Source organism: Zonotrichia albicollis, chromosome 4 (genome assembly GCF_047830755.1).
Source record: "Zonotrichia albicollis isolate bZonAlb1 chromosome 4, bZonAlb1.hap1, whole genome shotgun sequence".
In the NCBI taxonomy this organism is placed as follows: domain Eukaryota; kingdom Metazoa; phylum Chordata; class Aves; order Passeriformes; family Passerellidae; genus Zonotrichia; species Zonotrichia albicollis.
This window is the reverse complement of record NC_133822.1, coordinates 35,924,520-35,948,727: the sequence shown is the minus strand read 5'-3', so window position 1 is coordinate 35,948,727 and position 24,208 is coordinate 35,924,520. Positions and strand designations below refer to the sequence as shown.

At 47.6% G+C, this 24,208-nt stretch overlaps 1 protein-coding gene across 3 annotated transcripts; it reads left to right on the top strand.

Annotated features, from left to right (window-relative positions):
• Window positions 1-1,478: 1,478 nt before the first annotated feature.
• Window positions 1,479-20,912, top strand: NFAM1 (NFAT activating protein with ITAM motif 1). 3 transcript variants are annotated; one of them, XM_074539462.1, is made up of 6 exons: window positions 1,479-1,831; window positions 7,379-7,717; window positions 8,740-8,849; window positions 11,328-11,429; window positions 15,935-16,021; window positions 18,625-20,911. In XM_074539462.1, exons 2-6 carry the CDS (start codon window positions 7,471-7,473, stop codon window positions 18,682-18,684), a joined length of 606 nt encoding a protein of 201 aa, XP_074395563.1. In that variant the 5' UTR covers window positions 1,479-1,831; window positions 7,379-7,470; the 3' UTR covers window positions 18,685-20,911. The 3 variants fall into 3 exon arrangements, with proteins under 3 accessions (XP_074395563.1, XP_074395564.1, XP_005488752.1); XM_074539463.1 differs by having other exon boundaries at window positions 1,479-1,895; XM_005488695.4 differs by lacking the exon at window positions 1,479-1,831 and adding an exon at window positions 3,414-5,302 and having other exon boundaries at window positions 18,625-20,912.
• The last annotated feature ends 3,296 nt before the right edge of the window (window positions 20,913-24,208 follow it).

The following is a 24,208-nucleotide window of genomic DNA, read 5'->3' as shown; positions in this document are numbered from 1 at the left end:
AAAAAACAAAAGCCAGAAAAAGGGAGAGAAAGAGCAGGCAAGGGAATGAGGTGGTTTGGGTGAAAGGGAGCGCGGGGATTTCTTGAACAAGCTCAGGGGGAAGGAGCTTAGATTCAGAGTCAGCTGTGGGGCAGGCTTGGGTACCTGGGGGCAGTCAGAAACTGTTGCCAGGCTGCAGGGAGCTGGGGTTGGCACAACTGGCTGGCTCCAAGCAGGGCTGAGGCCCAAGGAGTTTTCCTGCACAGACAGAAGGGCCATCTGGCAAGGCCATTGCTGGCAGGAGCCAGTCCTGCGGCTCCCTTGCAACTGCTGCCATCTTGTCCAACATGATCCTCCCTGTGTGTGCCCTGCACAGCATATCCAGCACCTGCCAAACTTCCTGCCTGTCCCCCTTCACCCCCAGCAGGGGGGATGCACAGCCCTTCACCCAGGACACTTTCAGAGCCTGATGTGCACACCTGAAGGCATGCAGCATGGGCTCAGGGGCTCCTGTTTTAGGAAAGCACTGCTGGCAGCATGCCCTGCTCTTCCCAGCATCCCACCTCAGCATTTTTGCTGCTAATAGGAGAAAGTTTGGGCTGGCCTGGTCGTGGCATTGAGGGGTTGGTGACACATCCTGTGACCGTGGGAGGGCTGTGTGCTGGCTACTCCTGTACTCATGCTCCCATGGGGGCTGTCGAGGTGTGTGAGTCTGTGGCTGTTTGTGAGGACACTCCTTTGAGCCTGCCCCTGCTGAGACAGCCACAGCAAGCTGAACACCATTACCAGCACCTTGACTAGTGCAGCATCACTGGTCACTGGGATGAAATAGGTACTTGGGCTTTGCTTGTGGTGGGAATCATCCACGCGTGGTGCCAAGAGGCCTCTGCAAGCTGAGAATTGTCATTCCTAATAAAACTGTGTTCCTCACTAGCCCAGGCAGGAGTTTCCAGAGCACCCTCGGCACAGAAGGGACGGCTGTGAGTGCGGAGGCGGTGCCAGGGCTGGAGGCTACGCTGCCGGCGGCTCCCTGTGCTTTGCCCCCGGCTGGAGCTGCTGCCCCCCAGAAGGGCTCGGCAGAAGCGGCTCGGCTGCCGCTGCCAGAGGGGGCTGCGAGGGGAGGGTCCGGTGGTGGGGCAAGAGGCGTGTGGGGGATGACTGGGCTGGGCTGCTGCGGGCGGGGACAGAGACTTGTGGCGCAGAGAGCGGCGGCGAGGGCAGGACACAGCGGGGATGGGTCACACCCGCGGCACAGCGGTTCATTTTCCTTTTCCACACCCGTCTTCTGCTGCTCCTGCCTGACGGACGAACTGCGACTGCAGTATCGGCAGCTTGCCGAGTAAAAGTTGTTCCTCGAGCTGTTGATTACGGTTAATTAGCATTAATTTTGCCTTAAGTGGATCCTAGTTGTGCTCGTTTTCTCTAGGGTTGCAACTCCTCCGGTCCCCCGGTGCCCTGGGCCCGTGGTGGGTGGGCGGGCGCGGGAAGGAGGGAGGGGGCGGCCGGGGCGGCGGCGCCATCTTGTGGGCGAGGGCGCGGGTCGGCGGGAGCGGCCACCGCCCGCCCCTGTCCGCCCCGCCACCGCGGCACGGCCGCACCGGGCTCCGTGAGCGCGGCTCGGCCTCCCGCAGAGGCCGGGGGGCTGCCCCCGGCAAGATTTAACCCCCTGGATCAGGCGGACCTAACATGGCCCGCTCCGTCCTGGCCTCGTGTCAGCCCCAGGCCCGGCAGGTAGAGGTTCTTGTGGAAGGTGTCACCCTGAGTAGGCACAGCTCTCCCACCAGGCGAATTCCCGCTGGCCACACAAGGAGCCAGTGAAGGAGAACGGGGAGGGATTCGCCGCGAGGCTGAGGTACGGCCCCGGGTGTTCGTCAGGCCTGTGGTGGTAACTTAGTTCCTGGGAATCTTTCCAGCAGGTGAGCAGAGGAAAAGCAGGAGTGGGTGATTTCTGAGGCAGACTTGTTTTGCTGGTGAAAGGGAATTAGAGAACTGTCCCCTCCCTTCCCCATGGTGGTGTCAGCACCTCTAATTTCCTGTTTCCCCATCAAGTCACTGATCATTCCCTACAGCATTTCAATGGGTAGAAACGTAGCGAGGGCATTGGTAGCTTTTTACCTCAGCATCATCCAGCCCTGCTGAGAGGCACTCGACACACAACAGTGGTAAAAATGCTGGCAGGGGTACGGTCCTGCTCATGCTGGCTTCGCTATCGCTCCTGCTGCCAGACAAGAGGGAAACTCTACGCCCTGGAGTCTGGGGTTAGATGAGTCAAAGAGATTGTGAATCCTCAGAGGTGCACATGTTGCCGCTGGCTGGCTTTCCAGCGATGGGGGTTTGAGCTGGTCTCTGACAAGGCAGCGAACCCAGAGCTGCCGTGCTGGGGAATGCTCTGAAGCGCTCTGTGCAGTCAGGCTCGCTGAGCTGCTGCAGCTTTTCTGTGTGCCAGGCGGTGTTTCTCTTTTGGATGGCTGTGGTGTTAAACGCTTCAGCAATAAAGAGGCTTTGTTGTGGTCTCTGCAGCATTGCTTTTGCCTTGGCTAGCAGCAACCTTTTTGTTTGAATTAATGCTTTCCCTGGAGTTGGCTGTGGGGGCATGTGTGGGCTCGTGTGTGTGCCTTGACTTGTGGGTGTACATTGGAGACAGCTGTGAACAGGCACTTCTGGTAGGTGCAGCACTTGCCCAAACTTGTTCATGCGTGCTGAACATGGTTGGGACTGCTGGCTGCTATTGTGGGCTTTTTAAAGTGCTTCAGTGAAATTAATATCCACTTTTCAGCTATAGGCAGAAACTGGCTTGAATCTACCCCAATCCCGTATTTAATTTCAGGAAGTGTCAGCATTTGCGGCATTAAAGGAAGGACCAAGCCGTACAGGTCCTGGCCAGTCAGTGCTGTGGTGGGTTTGCAGCTGGCCAGGCTGTTCTCTCCTCATCGTGCTGTAGAGACTGGCTCACATGCACCCATGCATTGTATAATGCATGAGTGAAGGTCATACAGTGACCTCTTCCTTTGGAGCTTTTTAATTGATTTCCTTTGGCACAGGTATCTTACTCCACGTAAGTTTTGGGGCGATCAGTTCAGTCCTGCTACTGGCTGGTAATAGCAACTCCCCAGCTTTTCCTCATCTTCCTTCCATTTATGTCTCCAGGGTTAAAACTCAGTTCAGAATCCCCAGACCAAATTGAATTAGAATTTAACATTCAAAGATTCAGGCTCCCTTTAGGCTCTAAGGAACAGAATGTCATCCTGTCTCGCAGTTAATAGCTGCTGGGTAGTCGTTTCAAAGCCATTTCTTTTCAGTGAGCTCTACCATAGCAAATCCCAGCAGTGAAAGTATTTCTGGCCTGGCTGTGCCTTTAATCCCACAGCTGAGTCTTGTGTGTGATCTCTTTTGAAATGCTAGATTTTTTTTTTTTTTAAATTCCAGACAGGGATATTTCTAGGACTTGGCATTTCGAGTGGCACCAGGATTGTTTATAGGAAGAGAACAGAAAGGACAGAAGGATGATGTTGACCTAGCAGCCCTACGAACCTACCTCACTTAATCCACTTATCACCCTGAATTCCTGAAGCAGATAAATGCTGATAACAGTTAAAACACATCACTGGCAGGAGCAGCATGTTCTGTCCTCTAGAAATACATCAATACTGGAAATTACAAAGCTGTGTGCTACCATGGGGATGAGCATGATATAAGAGCCGAGGAAGCCCTCACTATTCAGTGGAGTTCTTCCACAGGAAGGTAGTGAGCCTCTGTTTCCTTCTCTCTCCCTGCCCCGACTACCTTGAGGTGCTGTTGTGACCCCAGAGCCACAGCTACCTGATCTGTGCCTCCATATCTGAAATACCAAGTGGGCCCCAAGTGTCTTGTTACTGCTTTTGATTGTCCTTGCTACTCAGCATTAAGACCTGTGAGGAGTGATTTCCAGCTGAGACCAGCCCCGTGCAGCTCACATCAGCATGTCTTGGGGAGAGGAGTTGGTTTTGGCTAATCTGAGCTAAACCTTCCCTGGAGGAGTGCAGCTGCTGCCCCAGCCACGCAAAGCCACTTTCTCCTCTCCCCATCTGTCAGGGTTCTCAGAGAGGTACTGGAGCCGTCCCTGGGCATCACGCAGCACATGCCTCCCCCTGTGTCAAGACCCCTTCCTCCAGGGGACCTGGCCCAGTCTGAACAGGAGGAACAATGCTGTAAACCAAAGGTTTTTTGGAGTAAACTTTGTTCCTGCAAAGTCTGGAGGCATAAAACAATTGATAGCGCTTTTGAATACACAAAGCTTACAAGCAATCTGCTGCCTTAGGTCTTTCCCCACGTGAGCATCCCCCACCAGTCTCTGCAGCACAGCACCCCATGTGAATGGGCACCCTTGAAGTTGCAGCAAGTCCTTTCTTGTGGACAGTGCAATTGTCTCACAAGAAGTGTGAAAGGAGGAAGCTGCCTAAAGAGAAGTGGAGACCTCTCAGCCACAGGAGTTTTTATGAGTCAGATGCTGCTCAGCTGTTGCATTGCAGATGTCTTAGCTAAAAACAAGCATTCATTGAAAATCAAAGACTCTTCGTGAATATAGGCGGCAGGAGCCTCCCACAAAACGTGGTTTTTCTTCTTCAAAAGGCTCTCCTTAGATTTGCCTACAATAGATTACTTAAAGCTTGCCTGCACTGTGAAGCTGATTCAGAGCCAGCATGGTGTGGATCTGAAATGGTCCAGCTGTTCGGGACGAATTCGCCGTCTGGTTGTCCTCACTCTGTGAATGTGAGTGCCTTCCTCTGGAGTGACCTAGTGGAGAAGTTGGCTGTGGAGGGCCATTTTATGGAGTCAGTGGTACAGTACAGCCTTTGCTCTATACTGACTACTCATGAGTATACTGGTTTTCTGTGTTGAAGGCAGAACAGGCGATCCCCCACGTTGTGGAAGGTGACAAAGTTCGTTGTAAATGCGAGCGATATTTTACAGCCATCAGGAAGCAAAGCTCTGTGTGTTAAAGTGCTTGTGGTCTGGTCTTTGGACACCCGCTGGTAGGGCTGACACCATCGTTGTAGGACAGAGAAGTCAGTCCTGGTGTGGGGTGGAGTCTGACCAAAAAGCAGAAGAGCTCGTGTCTGCCAGGAACTGCTTGCCAAATGCAGTGTGTGTACATCTCGCCTGTCCCTTGGCAAACAGGAGGGCATCGACCAGCTGCCCTGGCATGAAAATACCTGCCAAACCCCCACCTCCTGTGCCTTCTGCATCTTTGGGTCTGGGTGCGTGCTTGCCGCCTTTGACCTCCCCATCATGATCCCAAATCCAAAAGTCATCTTCCTGTTTCTTTGGTTGCTTCAGTGTGGAGGTAAACAAATATTTTCTTTTTAATTCCTTTTGTTTACTCTCATGTTTTTCATATTAGAGCAGTTCCAGCTGCTGTCTTTTGCTAATTTCCAGAGATCCCCTCTAGGAATTTGCACGCTGCTGCTATTTCTGTCTTTTAAGCATTTCAAAGCTAAGAGAGTGAATCCTCAAGAACGAGAGAACGTGGGAGAAGGGTTAGATAACCTAAATAAAATGGTTTGGCTTTTTCCTTGGTATGTTCTTTTCAACCTAGTTGCTTCTGGGATAATATGAGAAGATGGATCTCTCCTCTCTTTTGTTAAAGTAGTGCTTAGCTGTGTCTCATGTAGAAACTGTATTCATGTGTGTTCTGCTGTATAGAGATGGGGAGAAGGATGATGCATCATTTTGAAAAATATGGCCCAGAATAAGCTACTTGGGTTATCACTCCCAGTGTTTGCAGGATTTTGTTACCACCTTTCCATAATATTATTGTAACTAGTGTACACAGGACTGAGGATTGAGCATGTCCCTGAGGACTGTACTGTATCTCAGTTGATTTTACAGCCAAGAACCTTTCTCTGGTGTTGTAACCTAAGCTCTTCCTTACTGTCAGGCTGTTGTCCCTGGCTATGTGATGTGTAGAGAATTTTCCTTAACATATGGTACTTCCCAGCAGTCCTTTCGGGGCAGTAGCTGTGCCCGCTCTCCACTGTTGTCCCCCACCACGAATCCTCAGTGCTCAGCATTCAGCAGTGCTAAGTCTGAGTTGCCTTTTCCAGTGCCAGCTCCTGCTGTGCTGAGGTGACACTGCTGTTGTGATGCAGCATTAGTCCATGGTGACAGAAAAGCAAGCCTGGCTGTGCTCTGGGACAGCTTTAATACCTTGTTATGAGCCTGCTCATAGATGCAGAACTCCAGGGAATCCCATCAAAAGCATAAATGGAAAAGCCTGCCCATCCCCTACTTTCTCTCTCTACCCTTTTTTCCCTCTTCTCATTTAATGTCTCTGAAAGAATCCTTCATTTTGTGACAAGAATTGTAAGTTTCCAGTTTCCTTTCTCAAAGAGCCTCCTCTTAAGTTGCCTTATATGTGGTTTTATATCAGTTGACAAATAAATAGATCCAGAGACTGCCTGATATTGAACCCAGATTTGGCTGGGAGCCAAAGAAGTCCTGTACCCCAGTCTCCTTACTAGCCAGTGGCTCACTCTTAGTTTTTTTTCCTTGTCATTAAATAAAACAGGGAGTGAACAGTGTGGTATGGTTCCCCATCTTATTCGTCCTTTCTTTTAACTTCTGACATCATTGTCTACTGAGTTGCAGTGATAGATCACTTTAAACTGCCTTGTGTGTATTAGGAGGAAGCCTGAGAAGGGCAGAAGGGCATGCTCTCATCTCTGCCTAAGATACTGTCACATATAAATACTTCAGATCTGCAGTCCTCTGCAGATAGTTCCCATAGCTAACACTGAGGTTTGTGCTTTGCTCCCATTTTAGAGCAGCAAAGGTTTGGAGTGATTAAGCTATGGCTTATTTCTCATGGCCCTGGTGCTGAATTCTGTACAGAATATGCAGTCTCCCTCCTCACTTGCTGTTCAGAAATACACAGCCCCATTGACAACACCTGCTTGCACACAACACCTTCTCTGCCACAGAGCCATCACACAGCCACACGTAGATTCCCGAGCGTGGTTTATACACCAGGACATGTCCAGCTAGCATTTATCTTGGAAAATTGCTTTCTATTCACCTGCTGTAAATACATTCAAACACCACTGCAAAATCAGTTCACTTCCTGCTTAATTTCCTGCCTTTCTGCGTACTGCTGTTATATGGAGGAGCTCACAAGAGAAAAGGGGAAGCCTGTGAATGCAGCAGGCTATCGTGGATCAGACAGCAATTACCCAAGAGATGTGACAGATCACACAGGGCACATGCTCTGAATCACTCAGCTTCTGACAAGGGCCAACACTGCGTGCTATGAGTGTGCTTCCTGGTGTATGGTTATTTTCAGAGTGATCCTGTCTGTGGGACAGCCATTCTCTCCTCACTAAAAGTGAGATTAGGTGACTGCTATCTATTACTACTCTTACAGGAGGAAATGTCGATGTACTGCAGAAACCTCCAATCCAGGTTGCCTTGCTCAAGGAAGAAATATCCATCCCCTGTAAAGTCATCTTCCCTTACATGCCGAAATACACCAAATTTTCAATCTCCTATTACTGGATTAATTCACTGGATCAGAAGACATTTATCTATAGTAGGGTGGAAAACATAGCCATTCCTTCTGGAGAAGAGAATAAGACTGCTGCCTTAGCTTATGACCACAGAATCATGCCACTTGAAAACACCTCCTCTACTGGCACATACTACTGCGAGGTCAAATGGAATGATATCAAAAAAATGGGAAAGGGAGTGTTTGTTCTTATTAGAGGTAAGTGAAAAACCAGAAAGTAAGGGCAGGAGGGTAAAAATCAGCTGTATCTGGCTATGGAAACCTGATCTTCGCTCTTCTTTTTCTCTATCCACACATGCTAAGAAGTCAGGTATGAATAATGCTTTATGCCCAATACTAATTGCCATCAGAGTTGAAATGCACTTGGCACAGGTGTTCTGCTGTTCCCAATGCACAGATGAGGACATGAAGAGACAATAATTTATACCTGCCCTGCCAGATGGGAATCAGGATCTATCTAGGAACCCTGAGCACTGGATCACACAGTGCTTTTAGGTGTCAGTGTTCAGAAGACAGTGTGGTTTGTTCTTCAGCAGTGTGACAGAGGCAGCTGATAAGGTCACTCATCAGGGTGCTTGCAGTTACCACATGTACAGATTCAGCATGCTCAGATTTAGGGACTCATGAACAGGTTATGGCCTCACCAACATGCCTCCCTCTTTTCCATTTGGTACAGGGAATTGGTTGGTCACTTAATGAGCACACTGGAAAGCAGTGGAAAGCTTGATGCAACATAAGAGGAATGTTAAGAAAAGTGATAAGGAAGTGCATGCTGCTGACTGGCTGGTTGTGCATTAATGACTGTTGGATATGAAGAACTTGTTAATGTAAATGCAAAGAGCTGTGATGAAGTGGCTTTGCTGTACTGGTCAGAGGATACTTGCAGAACCCATCCTCCCAGTTCGTGTGGCCTGTGTGCATTCCACCCTCTGTCTTTCTGCTCCTATCACAAAAAGACCTTTGCCAACCTCTATCTACGAGATTTCTTGTCTCATATCACCTCCCTCTGTGAAGTAGAGCTGCTTATACCCTGCATCTTCTGTGTGATTCTGCAGCTGCACCCTGCTCTCTGTTCAGTCAGAGTAGGTTTTGAAGGGTGTATGCATTTCTGCCACTACATTCTGCACTCCTGCATTTTAGTTTTCTCAAGGCTCTTTCCAGGGTTAAAAATACAGCAGGGTTCCACTGTCACTGTGAACCTTTTACCTTCTTTCTTACAGATACAGGATACATAAATACCTCTTACAGCTGGGAAATCCTCGTTACCCTTACTGTTCTTCTGGCTGTATTGAGCATCACTGCAACTGCTCTGCTTCTATGGAAAAGAAAGGCAAGTAATAACCAAATGCAAAGCAATACCTGATGCACTGTAGGAATTAATTCAATTTTTTTCTACCTTGGCTGAATTGGAAGTCCCTATGCTGAGATTTTCCATGCTGAGAGTCTGATCCAGTTTATTTTCTTAAGTTTTTCTGAGAAAAAAAGATTACAGGAAAGACAAAATGAGTAAGTGATTTGCCCATTAAAGAAATTCTGGCAATCAGTTTGACTACAGCATGCTCTACTTTAGAGCGAGGCTTTGACACAGGGCAAGAAGGCACACTAGCAGTGTGCTGGCTGTGAGAATATTCAAGGAGATGTAGCCTTGTGATGGGATTTTGGAAAATTGTGGTTTGTGCACTCAGTCATGGCTGTTATCAGTTTACCAATTCAGTTGCCTAAAACTTCTGTGAAGGGGCCAGTTAAACAAGTAATGTCCTGTGCATCCGAGCAAATCTGTTACAACCCTGATGGCAGGACTTTCCCTATTTCTAATCCTCTTTCAAGATGGAGGTTACTCTTTCAAGGAGACTGCAGCTGCATTCCTGAGCTCGGGCACCATAGCAAAAAAACTCTGCACTGTGATGGGGATGGGGACCAAAGCCTTGGGCATCTGTTTGGCAAAGAAAACACTAAGAGACAGAGTGAGAAGGGAAGGGTCAGGGCAAGGATCCCAAGGAAGCCTGTGTGAAAATTACAAATAACTGTGGGGAAAACAAAAAAAAATATAAAGGGTCGAGGATCAGACTATACCATCTCCAGGGACACCTTCCATTAGCAGTGGTTCTGTGAGGCTGGAATAATGAGCCTCAGGGGGGAAACTGGGACTGGAATCTGGAGTGAGGAAACACTAGGAGGGTCTTAAGACTGGATTGACAGAACCTCTTGGGTGACCAGACTGGTGTCCCAGGTTGGGACCAGATTCCAAAGAAGTGGAATCTGGGAAGCTGAGAGCAGAGGGGAGAACCAGAAGTGGGGAAGAAAGGATTTGAAGAGTGGGAGAAGAAAAGCCAAAAGCAGAACTAGAAGATCTGCATGAGATGGACTCTGTGGAAAAACCATCTGGAGTCATGATATTGGAGTCCCTGTTGTTTGGGGAAGACCTACTGCTTCTAGTACTGCCACCCTCAAGTGTTGCAACAGCATCATCTGCATTCTTCCAGAAATCTCAAGGCTGGCCTAGAAATACACTTACATCTCCTAGAATGGAATATGGGATTGTTGGTTTCTAGGTAGAGTGTGCCCCATAACTCCTTGAAGCTGCTCTGTGCCACCGCAACAGCAGACTCTGCATGCTCTTTTATGTGGAAGCTGTGCTGTGTGTACAGTCCTCTGACTCCAAGGAGTGTCAGGTTTCAGCACACACAGTCAGAGATCACCAGGCTGAAAACAGAACGGCAGCAGTTGGCAGCCCAGCTAATCTCGTGAGACTTACCTTGCAGGCAGTCTGACGTGGGGGAGGAGTGTAAGAGGCAAAGGGAGTCAGCTGGAGATGAGCCCCCATCTCTGTTTGCCTAGAGAGTGTCTCTGTGGGGATGAGGGGGGAGGCACTGTCACCACTCACCAATTGGCATCTCTGGGTTTTGAGGTGGGCCAGTGAATCTCAGACTTATGGCCTCTCCTTGGGGTCTGAAGAGACTGTGCAGTCATTACATTTGCCCTCCTGCAGAACACAGCCCATATTTCTCACCACAGCTTGCTCAGACCTGCTGGTTTAAAAATGTTTATCTTTAAGAGAAGCTATTTAGCATCCTCCTTAGTTACTAATGGACTGGAAAGCAGTTTGTCGTTTTCATGTGATGTGAATATAATCATCCCACTTCTTTCTGAATTAGAACAGAGATACTTAGCAAAGCCTTCTGCCTTTTCTGCCACTTCTCTTGCTTGCTGAGCAGAGCTAACCCTTCTCTCTGTGTGCATGGAATGTGTTCAATGAGAACTCATCTGATGGAAGAAACATTCAAACAAAGGGACCTTCTTCCTTCAACTCCATGCTGGACTTGTGCATCCATGTATCACTGACTAGATGTCACCATTAATGATTGTCTGGTGCTCTTCTGTAGACTCTTTGTATTAGGAAAAGCTTCCTTGCCAAATCCTGATAAAAGTAATTGCATTTTGCCTCGCTGAAATTCCTTTCTGCAGTATGACCAGTGCCCTGCTTTACTCCCTGTCCTATAGCATTGTTTTGTGCTGCTCAATACTTACACCCTTCAGCCAGTAAGGTTTTGGTAGTGAAAGTGCTTTATATGTACACACAGAGCCCAGTTCTCCTTTCTACTGCTCCAGTGTGAGTCACTGGATTCTACACTTAACCATGCAGTGAGGAAAGTAACCAGCACATGTACAGACACTGCCAACACTCTTTCTTGTGGAAACATTCAGGAGGTGTGCAGACAGCTGGCTTTGATATTACATTGGTATTCATTTAGCTTTGGGGACATGTGGTTTTCTCCAAATGTGTCATTTGGTGTCTTGTCCTGAGCAGGTGTTGTGCCCTAGAAGGAACCAGCCAAATATCCTGAGACAGAAGGCAGAAACACAGCTGCCTTCAGCCAGCCCACCACCACTACCACCTCCTGTCTATGATGTGAGTACCAGAATCACCCTTTGGTACAACCCTTCCTTTCCCTGCCGTGCTGCAGACAGTGCCAGTGTCATGATGTGAAACAGAAGCAATACCTCCATACCTGCCTGCTCTTGCTGACCTCGCCCTGCTTAGCTTCTCTCCGGACTGGGTGTGTCTCCATCCTAGTCCCGGTCATGGCCTCCCCAGTGCCCAAACCTTGTCCCATGCCCTGCTGAGGAGCACCTTTCCCTCTGCCGGCAGCACAGAGCAGCAAGTGTGGGGCCTGGAAGGGTTCCTGGTGGAAGAGGTAGAAGAATCTCCAAAAGTCAGGAAGGAAGAGGGACTCTCAGCCCCACTTTGTACTGCAGTGTCACAAGGGCATGGCCTTTCTAGCTGGAGAATGATGCCTCAGGAAAGGGGCAGAGACATGATACCCTGACCAGCCCCCAGCTGTTTTGGGCCTCAGCTGTGGCCCCTTCACTGGTGTCAGTGTCACAGACCATTGCAGTCCTGAGCAGAACAACTAGCTAGCAGGGGGAAATGGGCAAGGAGAAAGTCAAGGGAGGCTTTTTTGAAAGCATTTCCCTTTTCATTGTATAGAATCTCCTTTTCCATTTCCCAGACTCTTCCCACTCCTTGAGCCCAGTAGCCACAGTGTCATAGGTAGTAGGATTGAAGTGGTTCCCCTGAAATGTCAGGCTAGACCTCGGCTACCTCAAGTAACCATGACTCCTAATCCCATTTACAACCTGTCCAGCTCCATTTTATATGAATTCTTTTTTCTCCTTTTGCTCCCATGGGATGGCTGCTCCACTGAGAAGAAAAGGGTTTGTTGTTTTTTTTTTCTTGTGAACTGTGGGACCAACAAGGAGGAATAAAATGAGAGTAGAGAAGGATGTTGCCTGCATATTAGGAAACCTTTCTGTCTGTGAGGTCTATAAGGGCTGGAAAAGTCTCTCCAAGGAAAACCTGTGAGCTCTGCTGCATTAATCATTTAAACTAAACAAAGCGAAGCTCTGGAGAATGTACTACAGAAAGGAGCAAAGATCTGCCAGGGAGGCAGGAGACCTGATCAGGGGCAGATACCTTCAAGAGGATGGGCCTGCCCCATCTCCTTCTCACTCTATGCAGGGAGGGGGGGCACTGTTTTGTGGCCCTTTAATTTTTGGAGTAGCAGTTTAAAAGAGAGCACTATATATTGTATGTGATATGTTTATTCTGGGCAAAAGGCAATGCTTTGGGTAAAGGAGGTTGCAGGTTATAAACCTTTTCATTTGTATCAAGTAATTTCTTTTTAATTCAGGCTTATAAAAATCCGAATGGGTAGTTTCCTGCTGAAGTGGATGATTTCTGCAAGGAGACAAAAAAAAAATCAAATCCATTTCTCGCTCAGTCGGCCTCGTCATGCATCCTTAGCTCCATCTTAATTACATGTTTCATCATGTTATTCTGTTCAGGCTCCACTAAGGCTAATATAGCAAGCCAGCAGAGCCAGCCTTAGGCACAGGCAATCCCAGGAGCTGGCTGAGCCCCTGTGCTTGCAGGAGCCCTATGGACTTGGCCCAAGCAGCCTTCCTGTGAAGCCTGTTAACCACACACCAGCTGTTCAGGGCTCCTGGCCAGCCCGGTGTGCAGGGCAGGAGGCCTGGCCCTCTCTGGCAGGGCTGCAAGCAGCCTGGAACCACCTCCTGTGTGCTGGGGGTACAAGTCTGCCCACGGGAGTTTCCTGCTGTGGAGCAACTGCTGCAGTGGGGGGGACTCGAAGCAGCAACTCCTGCTCCAGACAAGGCACAGGCTGAGAGCAGGGCTGTGATGTGCAGAGCAGCAAGCACAACCCTGCATGGCATGATTGGCAGGGAGGGTGAGAGCCCTGGGATGGAAACCTGCATTGGATGGGCCCTCAGGACAGATGAAGGGAATAGAAAGTTGACAAATCTTACTTCCTTTGAATGATAACTCTGATGCTCCACAGCTAAATTTTATTTGGGCTCTGCATGGTGTAAACTCAACCCTGCAAACTGTGTTTAAAACTAGGTGAGTTGTGAAAATCTGTTGGTGGATGTTGAACTCAGTGCTTAATTCATGGGGAAGGGAAAAATCTGTGATCAGCATTGGGGTAATCTAAGGCAAGGAAAAAAAGGAAGGACAAGTGAGAAGTAGCTCCCAGTGGTGAGATAAAGAAGGAGGTCAGAGATCAGGGGCTGGACAGGAGACCAGCACATGCTAGCTATGTTGTCTGTGTGGGAAAGCAAGAGGTTGGAGTTTGGAGGAAGGTGAGGCCAGGGAAGCACAATGTCCTCCCTCCCTGAAGCTGGGAGCAGAAGCAAGAGAAGGCAGCACTGGACATGAAGGTATGGACAGATGCTGTTGGAGCTGGCTGGCACAGCTCATTAAATGCTCTGTGTTATCCTACATGGCAACAGGGCTCATCCCTGGTGTGGGAAGGGTCCTGACACACCTTCTGCAAAGCTGTCCTGCTGCACATTCCTGGGAGAAAATACCTTCCCCAGTGGCTCTTCTAGGTGCCACTATGTATTTTGTGGTCCTTGGGGGTGGCTGTGTGCAGTGAAAAGCGTACAAGGTAGAAAAAGCCTGGTAATAAGGGGGCAGCTGGGAACCCAGTTTGTTCTCTCTATACTGCCTTCCTTGACCTCTCTGTCCTCCTGCAACTGTAGAGTAGCTCTGCCTCACTGCACTGCCCAGAACCAGACCTGTATATCCTCTGACTTCCAGCTTAGCTGCTCAGTTAATGGAAATAACAATCTGAGGGACTTGCTTCATCTGCTTTACACTTCAAACAAGCTTTTTTGAGCAGCAAACAGAACTCCTGCAGTGCAGGTGCAGTCAGGTTCCAGAGCACAGGAGCTTTTCCAGGTGTAAGGGGGACAGGAGGCTGTTCAGGGATAGGAAGGCATCTGTCAGCAGGGAGGAGAGTGGCATGTGTGCCTTCACTGTGACAGTAGCAGGTGATCAGTGACCAAGTAAAAGTAATTAACTTGCAAATGGTGGTTGGAGACACCAGCTCTCCAACTGACCGGAAAAGGACCAGCATTGGTAACAGCCTGCATGGGAAGAAGGCATGTGGAGGGAAGGGAACCGTTTCTGGCAGTTAAACACCTTGCTTGCAAGTAGCTTCAGACTGGAGTAGAGAAAGAGGCTGCCTGTCCTGCCAAGGGGACATGGAGCCAGGCTTCTGGAAGCTCAGCACACAAGATGAGGTCCTCACTGTGAGCATCACAAAGAGAATTGAAAATGAGTGTGGGGAAGTAGAATTTTCTGTGTGCACATGTGCACGTGCAAATGGTGGTGATGTCTGAGTAGGGAAAGTAGGTTTTGGGGAGCAGGAAGCAGCCAGGTGAAATAATTTGACTGTTTCCAGAGTAGCAGTGGGAATGTGAGAGCCATGTGGTGCCCCATTCACTGTGGTCAGCTGATGTCTAAGTGCCTGTTTATTCCAAGGCTCGTTCCCCAGTGCTGCTTCTGTATGCTCTGGCCCTGTTCAAAGCACTGTCCTGCTGGCCATGATCCTTAAAGATGCTGAGTGTTTGCAACTCTGCATGAAATTATGAGGGTTCAAGTGATTGGCAGCCCCCAATGAAACCTCCATGTTTTACTCATCCTTCTCACTGCGTTACAGGGTGCCTGGCTCTCTCCACTAATACCATCTGCCCCTCTTGCAGCCAGAGCTCCTCCCATCTTCCTGTTGCCAGAGAAACAGCCACCTTGGCAACCTGCTGTCATCCTTGAAACACACATGGAAAAGTCCTCATGATTGTTATGTTTGATCCTTCAGGCAGATCTGGAATATCACTCAAGCTGACATGCACCTCCTGTGACACGATTACCTGGGGGACAACGGGTGCATATGCATGCAGGGTGTGTGTGTGTGTGTTTCTCTGTGTAGCTGAGTGGGACCGTGGTAATATTTGAGGGCCTGGGAGCATATGGATTTTTTTATAATTCTCTGCTCACTCAAAGAAGAAAGAAGAGTTCTGGCTTGGAAAAAAACCAAAACAACAGACAATAAACAGAAATTGTATTAATTTTCTGCAGGTTCTGTGCTTCAGGACCCCCACCCTCTCCCATTTTCTCACTTTTGTGTCCCCAGAATAAACATGAACAAGAACTTGTGGTTGTCAAGCACCTAAACAGTCTTGGGTGGTGCAGAGCGCTGCCTCTTACCTGTGGTCCCCCTGGTGCACAACTTTGCATTCTGGGCCAATTTTGGAGCAGAGTGAGGCAGAGGCATTGGCATTCTTCTCCACTGCGTTACACAGGGTAGGCAACATCAAAGCCTGTCTCTGTAAGCCTGAAAAAAAGATGATGATGCAGCTGCACTGTAGGTATTTCAGGGGAAAAGGATTTTCTGTTTGCCCAAGTTAAGGTCAGGTACTTCAAAATTTTGGAGGTGGCAGGGGTCCCTAAAAAATGTCTGGCATGATATGGGGAGCAACCAGTGGGTAATTAGTTATCTTAAACATAAGTATTTTATTTGACACCTACTTTCTTTTCTCTTTTCTGTGCAGAGCCTGGATGTGCAGCAAGTTGATGTCTATTCTAGCCTCGAGAACAACACAAACAACCCATCACACAGAAAGAATCCTCCAGGGAAGGTAAGGGCCAGGGCCTTGTTCTTGAAAAGTTCCCATATGCCCTGGGCACCTGGGGGAAGAAACCCCACACAATCTCATGACCTAGCAGGCAGTAAATGCGTCTGCAGTCCCACCAAAAGAGGAAAATGAGATGTGACATGCACTCACCAGCTGGGCTGCACATGCAGCCTCTCTTCCCTCTTCCAGCAGAACCCTGGCTCCTGCAGCTCTACCAGTTCTGGCACTCATGGTTTTGTGCAGATGCTTTTCTGTGTGACGTGTGCTGAAAGGCACCAAGGGGTTTGGCATCACTGCTCCCTCTGAACAAGACAGGCATTCATGAAGAGTTGGGCAGGTGCTGGTCCTGTTATTGCCCCTTCCGGATTATTTAGGCAGCTGAGACATCCTCTGGGCTGAAGGAATCTGTGCACCAGCAGCAGACCCTGAACACAACTTTCCTCTCGCCACCATTAAGCACCTGAGAGCCATTTCATGGTAGCAGAAGCTAAGATGGTTTGGGCAGAGGCTGGGCTTACACAGTCTATGCTGTCAGCCCTGGTGCTCAGGAAAAGGCAGTGTGGATATGTTTTGGACTCAGATCTTCTTGTTGGGCTGAGAATTATGAGTGAGAGATAAGGAACTAAATTCACTCCCAGTGAAAATAGGGGCAACTAGGAATATGCAGGTGTAAATCAGTTGTGGGGGCCACATGAAGCAGACCAGAGGCCCATGCAGCCTTCTACCCTGCCTTTGGCAGGCATCAGCATTTCATATGGACAAAACTTGCATCAGGCACCCCAGGGAGCATTTCCTTCCTGTCCTCAGAACCTAATTTTTCTTTTCTTCTCCAGACCTCTTATCTGCTTAAAAAAATATATCCTCTTCCAATGCTAGAAAATGTTCCTGGAAAACATCTGCTGCTCTCTCCCATTAAAGTTCTTTTGGGGAGAGTTGCCTTGGTTGTACCAGCCTTCTCTTTGATTAAGGACATGTGTCTAAGACATTTTCACAACTCCCACCTTTTAGGAAAAGGTGGTCTAAAATCAAGCAGCCCCCTTTGTGTCAGAGCTACTTGCTGTGTGGTCTGGTCCCATGGCCACTGGCCTCCTGCAGTTACTGCTGTGACACCACCATGGTGGTGGTAGCAAAAGCAGTGGCAGGCTCCTGGTTATTGAGGGGGTGGATGTGTTGTTCTATATGGGCTTGTCTTATCTGATGCACTGGAAAAGACAGCATCCCTGCATTTGTGTTTTGCTGCATTTTGAATTATTTGGATAGGGGCCCTCTTTCTGATCCTGTTTATTCTTCTGTATACCTTTACCAGCTGCTCCCTCTGAAATGATTCAGTCTGGATGGTAAGATGAAGTATCTGTGGGGTTTTTCCCTACCAGGGAGCTGTCTAGGCTGTGCTGAGTTGCTTGTGTGTGGCCCACACCATTCAGCCGTTGCTTGGAGGGACAGAGGGTCTGTAAAACAGAGCAGCAACAAAGCAACAGCAGAGGAGCATCTGTGTGTGAGTGGGTCTGGCACTGGCAGCCTCAGCCAGGGTGGGGTAGAGGTCAAAGCAGAGATGGGAGAAAGAGAGGAGAAAGCACAGAGGGGATGGGATGAACTCTCACATTGAGAGCAGACAACTCCAAGTGTCCCCAGTTGTTGTGCTGCTCTGGAGGAAGGGGGGTGTGAGTGGCACGATCCCATTAGCTCAGCACGGGAGAGTTTGCACTGTTCACTGCAGTTGCAAGCACTTTGATCAGCCTCTCTTAGTTATCCTGGGCTGTGACCACTTGAGACGCTTGTCCTCCAGCTGTCTTTGCCAGAACATAGGAGGGTGTTTTCCCTAAGAGTGAGACTTGTGGGTCAGTGGGTTTGCCTGTGAGTGGGAGCTGAGATTGCTTGGCAGTGGCTCACTCTGCTTCAGAGGGTCCAGCCCAGCCCTTGCTGTGGGAGGCTGCACAACCGAGGGGGAGCTGTTAAGGGAAGCAGGGCAGAAAGCCTCTGTAAAGAGCATTTGTATGCTGTCACTCTGGACCGGTGGCCAGTTTGGATAGCAAGGGGTTAATCCTGCATGCTTTGGAGGTGCCTCCACTCAGCACTTCTGTAGTGTTTCCCTTTGGTGGTGGCAACGGAGAAAATGCTGGTGTAGGTAGGGCTTAGTTCAGCCGGTGGCATTTCAGCTGCTTGCTGTGTAACCTTGCTTACAGCAGGCCTGTGCCACACAGCACTTAAAATATCAGTCTGTCAGCGCCTTGTCTACACAAGGAACGGTCGTGAGGAATAGACTCAACTGTTGAAGAAACAGGATTGAGGAGGTCAGGGAATTCCTCCTTCACAGAATCCAGAGTGATTTATTTTCTTACTGAGTCCAATTTTCCCTCCCCTCCCTGTCTGACAGTTTTTTTGGGGAAGAGTGACTAGTAAAGGAGGCATCTTTATCCCTTGGGCTGGATTAGTCACGTTCGTCTCTGGTGGAGCAGCATTTCTCACTGTAGTGGCTTCTGTTTCAGCAGATCACTTATAGCCGTTCCTAACAGTACAAATGTCAGTGTCTGCTTATTAAGAATTAATTCATCATCTTTTGAATAATTTTCCTCCATTTCTTTTTTCTCCTTTTCATCATTCTGCAGACACCTAAGAAGCAAGAAAGTCTAGAAGAATCCTCTGATACGTTGTATGAGAATATTTAACAGGGAAGATACCTGACGCTATGTGGACCAGACATCTCTCTGTATAGCAGAGCTACTCTCTTACATCCCTGATGAGATGCAGATACATGGAGAGATCCACACTGACTTCAGAGCACAACCTCGAGGGAATTGTGAACCCCTTGCCCCTTCTAAACTGCCCTTCATTAACAACAGAATGTATCTGTTGAAATCCCTCGGGGCTCGGTCTGCATTGATGCAGCAAAGCTATTTTGCAGCAAAGCTGTTTGCTGCAAAAGAAAAGCTGCTTTTGTCAAGCACTTATCTTGGGAATGGGCAATCTGTGAAGGTTTCTCTCACCTGCCCCGGCTGAAATACTTAACTGTTGATCCTCTGCAAGTGGTAGGACAATCCGGAGATTTCCCTGCGTGCTGGCTTGATGTTCCCGACCTGCAGCCGCCCATCTGATCCTGTGCTTGTGGCTTTGCTGAAACAGCCATCAGGACCTCATGCATAGTTTAATCAGATCCAAGCATCCACCTGCCCATTTCCCTTTCTCAGGAACCCCACAGCAAACACGCTTTCTCATAATCTGCTAATCCTATCAAGTAGTCACAGATGCCTGCTGCGACCTTAGTGGGGCGACTCAAATCAGTGCCTCTAAGAAAATGCTTCCCCTTCAGCAGTATCAGCAGTGAGGACTGGATGCACTGGTGGAGATAAAGGTGGAGAAAAGGAACACAGAGAAATATCCCTTCCTGACAACATGTCTCAGTGACAGTGCCCATTCCAGAACAAGAAAGAGGTTCAAGGAGGGGGGAACGTGAGGAAACTCCCTTGCTGGGGCTGCATAAGCCAGGCGGGTCTGGGGCCAGGCTCCAGCCTGCAGAAGTCCTAGGGGAGCTCCCCAGTTTCCTTTTCTTCTTGGCAGTGGGCATTGTTATCGTTTGGGATTTTGAGCCTCTGTGGGAGCAGGCATGGTACCTCTGCCCCACCAAAACCAATCCATTGGCCTTTGTTTCAGCTGGCTGTTGTAGAGAGTATAAAGCTCCTTTACCCCTCCACCATACATTATTGCCAAGGAGATCAGTTCTGAAACCTAGAACGACTGGAAGAAGGAGGAGGGAGGCCTTAGAAGTGAATTTGCTGTCCAAGTTCTTTCTCCCCTGTCAGCTGGAACTTGCCTACCGTTTGTGTTGGTGCATATTCTGGTTCTGATAGGGAAGGAGTTACATTAAATAGCTGTAGAACATGATCAAACCAGCAGATCAAAAAGCTGAGGCTGTTTTATCTCATATTAAAAAACAACAACGAAATAACAACCAAACAAAACCAACCCAAAATAAGAATATGCAGCATAACTTGAGAGGAATTGTAGAAACCTCTTTAAAGAAGAAGATCAAATTAAAATTGAGCTCCAGGGTCATAGGACCCTCTCTAGCTGAAGATAATGTTGCTATGTATTAGAGATAGAGGCTGTGGAAAATGTCTCCGGGGCCTCCAACCTTCCTATACCATGTTTAAAGAGATAATCCGCTTATTGCTTTGCTCTTTTTATTAGAAAAGATTTCAAACATGCAATTTGGACTTTCTTTAACCACAGAAAAATGTTTTTTCTCTTCCCAGCGCTGAGGAATTCATTTCAGAAAAGGCAATGAATGGACAGCATGTCTTATTAGATCCATTTATAATTTGTTAAGTGATCACAACAATTATAAATATTTTTGAAGTAAAACATTTTACATTTTACTAATATGACCAGGAAATATTTGTGTTCACAGAAGAATTTACAGAGGATTGTACAGGTATAACAATTCCTTTCCTTAACAAATTTGAAGAAATGATGAGATGAATTATAAATATGTTGCAGTGTGGCAATAAAATATTCAGCAGATGCTGGTGGATTAGATGAAAAGTAAAAACTTTCAAAATAATGATGGTTAGGTTTTGTGTTTTGTTTTTTAAATTTTATAAGTGTTAAAAATACTGGATGCTACTGGAAATTTCCTGGCAAGGATCTCTCTTTGCAGTGAGTTGATTTGTCTTGTGTTTCTGTTACCTTTTAAAGTAACATGTTTCTTACATTTATGCCTGAACAATTCTATATTAAAAAGCTGAAGCTGTTTAAAATAAAACATAAGAGAAAGAACAGTATTTGCAATGGAAAATGCTATTCTAGAACAGTCAGTGCTAGAGTACTGGAAGAATCACACCAGGTTCTGATCAATTAAGTGAAAAATTAAAAATTCCTAAGAAACACTGGCAAATGTGGGGATTTGGGCTGTGTGCCAAACTTTGTCAAAATCAGGGTGGGGGTTGCTGTGTTGATTTCAATGGCTTTTGGGTTGGCCCTGTGAGGAAGGCTAAAAGGCTGCTGCATGAGAAAAAGGAAATTTAAAGCTATGAAGCCACAATCTAAAATCACTTCTTTAGTATATGCACCATGGGCAGCCACAGCAGCAACAGCTTGTGTAGAGAGAAAAGCATAAAGCAGAAGGATGTGAGAGCAGGGATGTTTTTAAATGGTATGGAGTTTTCCAAGGTGGCATGAGGAAATGCCTGAAGGCACAGGTAGGAGAGACTATGAAATATCATTTATATAATATTGGTATAACTACTTCGTAGCAGAGATTTGTTCAGGGAAAAGGCAGTCACTTGATCTTTTTGTTGTCATTTGGTCTTTTTGTCTTACCTGGCCCTGTGGCCCATGAGGATAGGTGCAAAAAATGAGTGCTACTAGCAAGAGGAAATGTATTCATTTCTAAGTGTTAGGCAATTGGAAAAAAAAAAAAAAAAAAGGAAATTATGGCTCAGTTTCCCTAGCTCCACAAATGTGAGAAGCAGTGACTGGCTTATTGTGATCACCCTATACATTTTGCTTTAAACTGAATGCTGAGAAGGGATTCCTGTTAAAAACTGTCTCTAACTGTCTCACTTGCTTCCCCCAGCATGGTGCTGTTACGCACAGAGCAGGCTCCCTGGTAGTGGTATAACATTTGATTCCCAGGTATTGAATTATCCTTTTCTATTGACAGAATTTCAGGGAAGTGGAGGCCTGTTATCAAAGTAAGCAGTGGTGTGAGCTGGAAATGCCCTGCCTGCCTTCTTCTAAAGGAGGTGCTGTGTTAGGACTAGGATCCTTTGCCCTCATCACCAGACATGAGCCTTTGGTCCTGTGTTGGTGAAATTGAAGTCATCTATTCCCTTTAAATGGGCTCCTTCATAATGCTTTACAGCAAATCCTTATTTGAGGAGGCAGAAACCAGGGTGCACTTGAGAGGTTTGTTGATTTGATCTTTTTCTGTGGAGGACAAGCTCTTGCATGGGTACTGGTTTGTCATATAAAACAGTGCAAACTATATTTTGCCTTTATCTGCAGACAAGACCTTACTGTGATGGATAATGCCAGTGAAACATGTGTCCAAAGTGTTCTCCTTCATCACTTCTGTCTTCTCTTCTTTAGCCTTCTCAGGGGTCTCTACTGCAAATCATCTCTAAATACCCAGCTAGGGCTGGTTCTTTATCAAGGGAAGTGCTTGACTGAACAGCACCCAAAAAAAAATGGTTACCATGGCTCTGGTTTACACTGCTGTCCTACCCAGGAATGCCTACAGATGTGCAAGTCTGGGCCAAGGGCAGGGGTCTCTTGTTCCAGCTGGGCTGTCTCTTGGGAAGACTTGGTGTTCTTTCAGCCCTTGGCCATGCCCTATGATGACCCCGTGAGACAGGGATTTAGGGAAGGCAGTGAGTGAAGCCACCAGATGGTGCCCTAGGTCCTCTCTGCTCCCTTTCCTGTCCCCTGCGTGCCCACATGCCCCCGCCAGCTTCCCTGGTATCCCTCAGAGCACAGACTCCCCAGGGGTGGGCAGCTCCAGCCACACAGAACATCCCCAGGCAGGAGTGTCTGCTGCCCCCGGGGCTGGTGACTCTGACACTCCTCAAAGGTCTGTACCTTGGCCCAAGTGCCACCAGCACCTGTGAAGAGATGGGGACAGGACAGGCTCCCCTCTTTTGCATCCATGACATCTGGAGCAATTGCTTCACCAGGTACCAATGTCTTGGCACAAGACTGCCCATGCAAGGGACAGGAGAGTAGCTGCTGACACCATCACTGGGTCAGAGTGGCATCTGAAATGCAAAATTAGACAGATGTTGGGGGCTCCTTGGAATTTCTACCACTTTCTTTCACCATTTGGAAATGACATCTTATCTTGGGTTTGGGAAAATTTACTGAGTGTCTGTGGTGAAAAAAAATCATTTGCACCATATGCTGCTTCTCTTTTTTACTATGTCAGGAAGCTGATGAAGGCTCAAATATTGCTCTTTCTGTGTTTTGGGATTCTGTGGGGGTCAAGATGTGTAATGCACAGTGAATTATCATTGAGAGTTTATAAAGAAAAAAGGAGCAGCTTAGAGAGCACCAGTGATCTCCAAGAGAAGAATGAGAATCTTCAGTGTCTTCCCCTGCTTAATTCTTGGGCAAGCCAGGCTCCACTTACTGTGAGGGATGAAATGTTTTTCTTTCTTAATGATAAAGTAGAAATGCAGATTACTATTAGTAACTAGTATGTCACTAGGTCCTTCACTATTAATAACTAGGCCTGTAAATTGCTGGAATGTGTTGTGAGGTGTGAATCTTCAATGTTCACAGCATCTCTGCATCACAGAGCTGCCACTGTGCAGCTGCCTGGGGACAAAGTATGATGGTGCCCTGACAGTACCAGGCAGGTTCCTGTGGGAAGTGACACAGAGAAGCTGATTCTCAGGGAAGGACTGTGTCAGCAGGAGGGGAGGGCTCCTGTTCCAGGAGGAAATCTTTCTCACTAGCTGATGAACGCTCTCCTAGAGCTTCTCTTTTCCTTCAGCTTTTTGAAATATGTGGGTTGTGTTGTATCACTCTGGGCCACATGAAGATTTGGATATACAGCTGGTAGGGCCAGGCAGGTCAGCCACCCTGCTTTAAAGAGTTAGAACGTAATTATCCAAATTGGAACAGGGTGAACATGAAAAAGCTAACATATGGGCTTCTTCAAAACGTTATGTCTTTTAATAACCTGTCAGGGCCTCTGGTTTCTATCCCATCTGAAAGATTCATCTGCCTACAATTTTGTGCAATGATACCTGAGCACTTCCAGGGGTAATCATTGTATCCAAAATACCTGTGACACTGTGAGCTTCCCTCTCTTGTGAGAGAATTAGTGCTGTAATGCCCATAATGGTGCTTTTGGCACTGACAAGTACTGTTAAAATCAGAGGTTTCAGAAGTTCTTGCAAGGCTCAGTATGTCATTTCAGCTTCATGCATGGAAAAAATGGAGACTCGGGAGCTTAAATGACTTTTCCAAGACTACAGAGCATCAGAGGTGAAGTTTGGAGCAGAATTCAGGTTTGTATGTTCTTAATTCTAACAGGCTGTCCAGGAAGAAGCCAGTAACTGGGTAAGTAAGAGCTACTGAGCTACTTATAGTTTAGGGGAAAATGAAGTTTCTTCCTGAGTCACCAGCACTGGGTTGTGCTGCACTTTGCTTTTCATTTTTGATTTCTCAGACCTGCATCTGCCTAGCTGA